We start from the raw sequence: 7,903 nt of genomic DNA, 5'->3' as shown, positions 1-7,903 counted from the left end.
TTAAGTTTACTCTAGAATTAGAAAAAGACAATTGCCTCCCTTTCTTAGATGTTTTGATACATAGAGAACCATTTCAATGTAAATTCAGTATTTATAGGAAACCGACCAACAACTTAACTTATGTTCATTTCTTCTCAGGCCACCATCTTAACATTAAAATATAAATTTTTTCCTCTATGTTTTTATGAGCATCGCACATTGTCAGTCCACAATATTTGGATCAAGAAATTGAATACATAAGAAAAATAGGGAAAGATTTATGCTATCCTTCACATATATTAGATATTTGTTATAATAAAGCCCACAAAAAGTTTTATAGTGTAAGTAACACACAGAAAGAAAATTCTAAGAACATTCTCTGTTTGCCTTATTTTAACGGATTTGAAACCATTAAATCATTTTTAAAAGGTTTTAATGTCAACCTAGTTTTTTCCTATAATAACACACTAAAAGAAATGTTAATAAAAAATGGCCCCAGAGAAAGGAACAACATAATATATAAAATTCTATGAATGGATTGTCCCTCATTTTATCTCGGACAGTCTAGCAAAGGCCTAGAAGTAAGACTAAGCCAGCATAAATATTCTGTAAAAACTGGTCAAACATCTAATGCAATATTTATTCATTTAAGTGAAAACAACCACCGAATAAATTGGGTTGGTAGTTCAGTAATTACAAGGTCAAGAGATGTCTTATCACGAATTCTTTTAGAATCTGCTTTAATACAACTTACTTTTCATTGTAATTTCAATGTTAGTCGTGGCCTTTTTCATTTAGACCCTTGTATTTGTAACATGTTTAAGAATGACCTCAAAGATATAATTACTGACTTAAATAAATAAAAATCAGTTGCCTTAGAGTTATTATTTTTGTTGTAATGTATGTCTGACATGTATTGTGAATATGGTTTTGTTTACCAAGTTCTGAATAGCTGTCACCTATAATCCTGTAATTGTCTTGTCCTTGTATCTGAGATGATTGTCTTAAACCTTTAAATTGCACCCATTGTTTTTCATCTTCCAGGTGTGTCGGATTCTAGGTACTAATCTCTTTATAATCCCTATCTGTCAGATATATGAATCTTCTTGTACTGCCTTTTACCTCATTTATGTCAGTTTCTGCTTAGTAAAGGACGTTTAACATCGAAAGGTCTTGCAGATCCTCCTTCGTTTTTATATATATATGTATGTATATCTTATATATATATCTAATATATATATATATATATATAAACATATAATATGTATGCATATATATACATATATATATATATATTTTGTATATATATATATATATATATATAATATATATATATATATATTATTAATATTAGGGTTATTGAGTATAAAAAAAATTAAATAAAATTTGAGTTAATATTATTTTGATTAGGTGTGTAAAATATATATATTATATCTATATGTGTATAAATATATATATATATAATATATATATAATATTATATATATCTATATCTATATATATATATATATATATATATGTATATATTATACTATATGGTATATATTATCCATATATATAATATATATATTATTACCATATATGTGTGTATATATACATATATATATTATATATTATATCTTATAATTATATATGATATATATATATATTATATATAAATATTATCAAATAGATTGTATATATATATGTGATATATATATATATATATACTATTATATGTATATCTATATAATATATTATATATATGTTATATATATATGTGCATATATATATATATATATATATATATATATATATATATACATATATATATATATATCATATATATATATATATATATATATATATATATATATATATATATATATATATATATATATATATATATATATACAACATTGTAAGTAATTATCAAGATAAGCAAAAGTACGAGAACTCCTCTCAAAGCTTATGTAATAGTCTCTCAATGATATAAAATATAACTTATTTTCACTAACCTTGCAAAATCGGAAGTTCCCCGATTGCAGAACCGAATAGGGCCAATATGGCGACTGCCAAAATCGCTCCTGACAATGTCATCTTCTTTGTCGAAGACAATTGCTGGCTTCTCGGAGAGAGGGAGGGAGAGAAAAAAGGAAATAATTTAAGAAATAAGTTGAGCATCACACAAAATATGAGTATATTTCTAAGTGAATTTTTCACAGCTTCACCTTGAAATTAAAGGTTATTTTTAAAGAATATGTAGTAAAGAAATAATTCATAAAAATTTTTATGGAATCTTCAATTCATAAAATTTTTATTATTATCTTTTTAAAATGTATGACTGCATGAAAAAAATATTAAGGATTCGTCTGGTTCACTGGTAAATGTTATATTTTATGAAGAGAGAGAGAGAGAGAGAGAGAGAGAGAGAGAGAGAGAGAGACAGACAGACAGACAGACAGAGAGTTAATATCCCATCTCTCTCATTTATTAAATCTCTTCTCTCTCATATCGAGAATAACTCTATTAATATATTGACAACTCTCTTTCTAAGCAATAAAACCTTGCCTAATACAACATCCGAAACCGTTTACGAGGAGAGAAAAACCAGATACTCGATACTAACCAAAAAAGATTCCACTTGTCAGCACCAGTTCCCTAAAGTTACGACTAAAGGACAGTCACCGAGCGAAGCCGTCTACTAGATTCAGGCGAAGACAGTCACTGGCCGAATCCTCTCAGCCTCAACTCGAGATTCTGTGCTGACATTTAACTCTAATAGTTGCCAGATACTATCGTGTGTTTATAGATCCTATCTCCTGCTCATCGGAGGTTTGTCACGATTCCTCAGACGAAAGTTTGGTGTTTTTTCGTGGCTCGTATGATCTAGAACCAAACACGCGCTCTGTGTTGTGGGTTAGATTAGTTTTTTTTTTCAGGCTCAGGAGATCTTTGTCGTAGCATAACAAGGAGTAATGTTGATTTTAACATTCACTGGACAAGAATATAAAGATTATTTTAATGACACAAAGGTTACCGAGGAATGCCTCCGTTAATGAGAGAGAGAGAGAGAGAGAGAGAGAGAGAGAGAGAGAGAGAGAGAGAGAGAGAGAGAGGCAGCAGAATTGAGAGCTGGGCAGCTCATTCCCTTGACAGTTCAACCATTGAGAAGAGTTGATATAAACACTATTTCGAGGATGATTCTCTTTATGTATGTATGCATACATACATACGTTATATATATATATAATATATTATATATATATATATATATAATATTTAAATATAAATATAAATATATATATATAATACTATATATATATATATATAATATATATATATATATATATATATATAATATTATTATATATATATATATATATATATATCTTATCGTTTGAATGAGCGAGAACAATAAGGCGCTCAACAGAACTACCTCAAGGCGAAACTCCATTGTCTCAGAATTTCTCTATGGACAATAGATTCATTTTAATTTCCTCTCACGATTTTGGAGAGGTATAGTGACTCGGCATGAGCTAATAATAATAATAATAATAATAATAATAATAATAATAATAATAATAATAATAATAATAATAATAATAATAATAAAACATTACGTTTTTCATTAATATTTCTGTACGTTATTTTAATTTTAGCTCATATTCAAGATGAGTTACAACTATGTGGGAAAGGATACTTTAAAATTGGTTAGGAAATTTAGCTAAAACTGATAATTAACATATGTTACAACGTATTATTTGTTTTACGTGTACCAGGCGAACAAATGTAAATATATACGATGACAGCTGAGTACCGTTTTGAATTTTTGGAGCGAGAGTAAACCAATAATTAAGTTCATTTGTGGTGTTTTTGCAAAAAATTCGAAAAGCAAAACTAATCTAGGATAGAACCAGTGATTTCTTCAGCAGTTGCCAGATATTGATAGTTCCAAGGGAATTCGCTGGAAGTCAAAACACCATTAAAGTTTGCCCCGCGAAGTTTGGAAGTCTGCTTGGAAATATTCTTCGTTTTTCTTATTGGCTGATCTAGTTGTTCAAAGGGTCACGGTTTGTTGATGAAAAAAAAAAGGCTTGTGAGAAAAATATGAAAAAAACCCAAATCACAGTTGCCAAAGTTTATGCAAGACATACACATATATGTAAACATATATATACATATTTCGGGGTTTTAGGGTAAAGTTCCGGAGGAAGAGTAAAATAAAAATTATTTCTGTGATATTATATTTATTTATGGCTTTGGCAACAGGCATTTCAGTCAATACCTCATGGCTATGATTAGGGGAATTTTACACATACAACTACATTCATTATATGTTGGTCCTGGTGCCATACCAGCAAAAATCCAAGTGTATGTGGATAAACATGATGTGACTGGAGACAGATCTGGGATGATATCAAATGCCTCTGTGCTGAAATAATCTAATGGTGAGATGCTGTCAAAGAAATAGAACAGGAAAAATTATGAGAGGAGTTTTAGGGCAAACGCTAAAACAAAATTAATATTTGTCAGTAGATAGCAGATAAAGCTGTCACCATCTAGAGATACGTGATATTACTATATATATATATATATATAGTATATATATATATATATATATATATAACATATATATATATATATATATGTTATATATATATATATATATATATATATATAATAATACATATATATATAGAATATATATATATATATATATATATATATATATATATATATATATATATATATATATATATATATATATATATAAATAAATATATAATATATATATATATATATATATATATATATATATATATAATATAGTATATATATATATATATATATATATATATATAATAATATATTATATATATATATATATATATATATATATATATATATATATATATATATATATATATATATATATATATAATTATTGACATCGAACTACAAATGTCCTTTAATATCTAATTCGCTCTACCTCTGAATTAATATATTTTCATATATGTTTAACCGAGGGGAAATTTATTAAGCGATAATAGAATTGGCGATCGACAAACGCGAACCATCGACCTCTCAATCCCAAGACTGCCGTCCTGGGATTGAGAGGTCGATGGTTTGCGCCTGTCGATCGCAATTCTATTATCGCTTAATAAATTCCCCTTTGGTTAAACATATATGAAAATATATTAATTCCGAGGTAAAGCGAATTAGATATTAAAGGACATTTGTAGTTCGATACATGTATATGAATCACTGTAATGTGATAGACTTTATATATATATAATATATATATATATATATATAGTATCTATATATATGTATAGTAATATTACGTTATATCTACATATAATAAACATATATAATGATATTATATATATATATATATATATATATATAGTATATATATATATATATATATATTATATATATTCATATATATAATGTTATATATATATATATATATATATGTATATATATATATATATATATATATATATATATATATATATATATATATAGTATATCTATCTATCTATATATATATATATATATATATATATATATATATATATATATATATATATATATATATATATATATATATATATATATATATATATTTACAAATATTAATCAAGATCACTAAACTCATAGAATATACACAGGCGTCAAAAGCCACGATTTGGTGCTCGAGATACTAAATGAAAGTAACAATATGAAAAGCTGAAACCTGCAAAGGTCACCTCAGGTCATCGTAGACGGGGAATCTGGAATGATTAGTAGTCCAACCAAGATTCGTACGCGATAGGTTCTTGTATTGTGTCTCGCTCCGTAACGTAGGTTTCATTCCAGTCTGTGGCTGAGGAAAGAATGAAGGGCATCCTTATAAGTAGAGAAATGCCGGGAACTGTAATCTGTACTTCATTTTCATATGAAAAGTGATCTAGAAACTACGAATGTGACGAAATCGAAGCGAAATTGAGCTCCTGATCGAAAACTTACGGCAGGGACGGTCGTATATCTTTCGGGTGCCATTGTAGTAGCATCTGAATAAATAATCTTTAGAGCAGTCTTCGTAGGTCTGGCCGTCATCGGCGCAGAAGGTGGAATTCCCAGTGCACTCCACCCAACAGTCTGTAACCAGCAAAAATAACAGTGATAAATAAGATCACAACGATCACTAAAAATTAAACAAAATTTTGGCCAAAGTTCAAGCGCTGGACGTATGAGGTCATTAGGATATCGTGGAAAGTAAGTTGGAATACGACAAAGATTTTGGAAGTGGATCATAAAGTGCTGGAACGTATGAGGTCATTCAGGGCTGAAAATAAGACGGAAATAATCGTTAGGGGATGATGGAAAGTAAGATGGACGAACGAATACGAACGGATGTATAATGATATTCCATTGGGGGAAAAAAGTTATAGACTCTCATCTGTAAAGAAAGTGTCACATAAGTAACCTCACGCTGTGCACTGTATGCATTATTCAAGATTCCTTGCAGCATCCCTTAGGACCCTAGCTGCAGCCCTTTCCATTCCTGTTATTGCACCTCCGTCCATGTTCTCTTTCTTCCATCTTACTTTAGTACCTCAGCCCTCTCCTAACAATTGTTTCATAGTGCAACTGCTTTGAGGTTCCCGTTGGACCTTTTAGATCAACCTTTATACTCAATTTCCCTTTCAGCATAGGGCTAACAAATTTCACATTCATCCCTTCGCTCCATTCATAGATTCAGTAGGTACCCACTGGAGCAAGGAGGGCCATTCACTTCAGAATATTCGAACTCAAAAAGGGAACTTTACGAGAGCATCCAAAAACTGACACCTACCGTCGGACATCCAAAGTATTTGGTCGAAAATGTATCCCTGCACCTCTCCCAGAAGCAGTGCGACGAAAGCCGCTGAGAGAGCGGCGGTGATTGCCAGCTTCATGCCGTTCGGTTCGTGGGAGGACCCGCAGTCTTGAACCTGCGAAGCAAGAAGAGGAAGGAATGAGAAGTAGCAACTTGAGTCGTCAGCCAAGAAAACAAAGATCTATTTTGAGACTTTAAAAGGATTTTAGTTTGACAAGGCTGGACTTTTTTTTTCTTTTTTCTTTTTCGTGGGGGGGGGGGGGGGTTGTAATGCCTGCCGCTATAAACTAGTAAAAAACCGGCAGATTTCATGGAAACTTACATAAGGAAGAGGAATTCAACCCAAAGTTAACTTCATCAAGTTTCATCAAGTCTCACTTACGAATGTAATGATTCTTGGCGCAGTCGATGGGAGTATGCCGACAAAATCGGCCGTGACTCGGTATTTTATAGGAAATTATAAAAGAAAAAAAATTACATGCATTAGGGTAACCAGCGATATATTTTCGCCCCGTTAATGGAAGCCATAACTTCGTTCTAAGGTTCGTAACCATTTGCCTTTTTTATAATTACTAAGTTGTTTTATTAGAATTAGCACGCTCCAAGTCGCTACGTTTAGAATGATCGTACATGGTTTTTCATTTTGAATAATGCATTAGCTCGACAAGTTATGGTATATTTATAAAAATTCCTAAATAGAATGCAAACATGGAATGTATTCAGCTGACGCCACCTTACAGGAAGTGCCTGACAAACCACAGAAAGTGTTAATATGTAACTTTATCAATGTGGACGAGTTTTAAATTTTGAGGGTTTGGCTGATATACAGTCCTGATATATCTTCTTTTCCTGAAGACGCGAGTCCACAAATGTGTGTGTGTGTGTGTGTGCCTGTGTGTGTGATATCAGCTAAATTAATTATAAACTGCGGTTCTTACCAATTTTGGCAGCGCAAGACGATTGTCTTTATTTTTCGGAAACTCCAGAATATAAGAATTGCTTTTGTGGGAACTCCAGAATATTGTATTTTATTTTGTGGGAGCTCCAGAACATTGTATTTCCTTTTGTGGGAAC

At 30.2% G+C, this 7,903-nt stretch overlaps 2 protein-coding genes across 3 annotated transcripts in view; both read right to left on the bottom strand.

The window, feature by feature from the left end:
* The window catches only part of LOC135194888 (four-domain proteases inhibitor-like), a 5,617-nt gene extending 2,871 nt beyond the window's left edge, over nt 1-2,746 (bottom strand). The window contains exons 1-2 of the mRNA XM_064221088.1: nt 2,588-2,746; nt 1,977-2,083 (exon numbers count right to left, since the gene is read on the bottom strand). Of these exons, the coding sequence (XP_064077158.1) occupies nt 1,977-2,058 (82 nt within the window). The 5' untranslated portion in view covers nt 2,059-2,083; nt 2,588-2,746. The remainder of the gene's footprint in view (nt 1-1,976; nt 2,084-2,587) is intronic.
* A 1,454-nt stretch (nt 2,747-4,200) lies between these two features.
* LOC135194891 (uncharacterized) lies at nt 4,201-7,343 on the bottom strand. 2 transcript variants are annotated; one of them, XM_064221091.1, is made up of 5 exons: nt 7,212-7,343; nt 6,806-6,944; nt 5,977-6,108; nt 5,718-5,833; nt 4,201-4,417 (listed from the first exon to the last, which is right to left on the bottom strand). In XM_064221091.1, exons 2-4 carry the CDS (start codon nt 6,906-6,908, stop codon nt 5,751-5,753), a joined length of 318 nt encoding a protein of 105 aa, XP_064077161.1. In that variant the 5' UTR covers nt 6,909-6,944; nt 7,212-7,343; the 3' UTR covers nt 4,201-4,417; nt 5,718-5,750. The 2 variants fall into 2 exon arrangements, with proteins under 2 accessions (XP_064077161.1, XP_064077162.1); XM_064221092.1 differs by lacking the exon at nt 7,212-7,343 and adding an exon at nt 7,152-7,170.
* Between the last annotated feature and the right edge of the window lie 560 nt (nt 7,344-7,903).

The sequence above is a fragment of the Macrobrachium nipponense genome, chromosome 15 (genome assembly GCF_015104395.2).
Source record: "Macrobrachium nipponense isolate FS-2020 chromosome 15, ASM1510439v2, whole genome shotgun sequence".
Taxonomy (NCBI): domain Eukaryota; kingdom Metazoa; phylum Arthropoda; class Malacostraca; order Decapoda; family Palaemonidae; genus Macrobrachium; species Macrobrachium nipponense.
Note: the sequence above shows the minus strand (reverse complement) of the source record. Positions and strands in the feature narration are given on the sequence as shown.

Excerpts from the sequence above, each read along its gene's own strand:
- LOC135194891 (XM_064221091.1), bottom strand. The coding sequence starts at position 6,908 with ATGAAGCTGGCAATCACCGCCGCTCTCTCAGCGGCTTTCGTCGCACTG. Across the intron at positions 6,109-6,805 it reads AATACTTTGGATGTCCGACG|ACTGTTGGGTGGAGTGCACT; the intron begins GTAGGTGTCAGT and ends TGCTGGTTACAG. Across the intron at positions 5,834-5,976 it reads GATATACGACCGTCCCTGCC|CCACAGACTGGAATGAAACC; the intron begins GTAAGTTTTCGA and ends TTCTTTCCTCAG.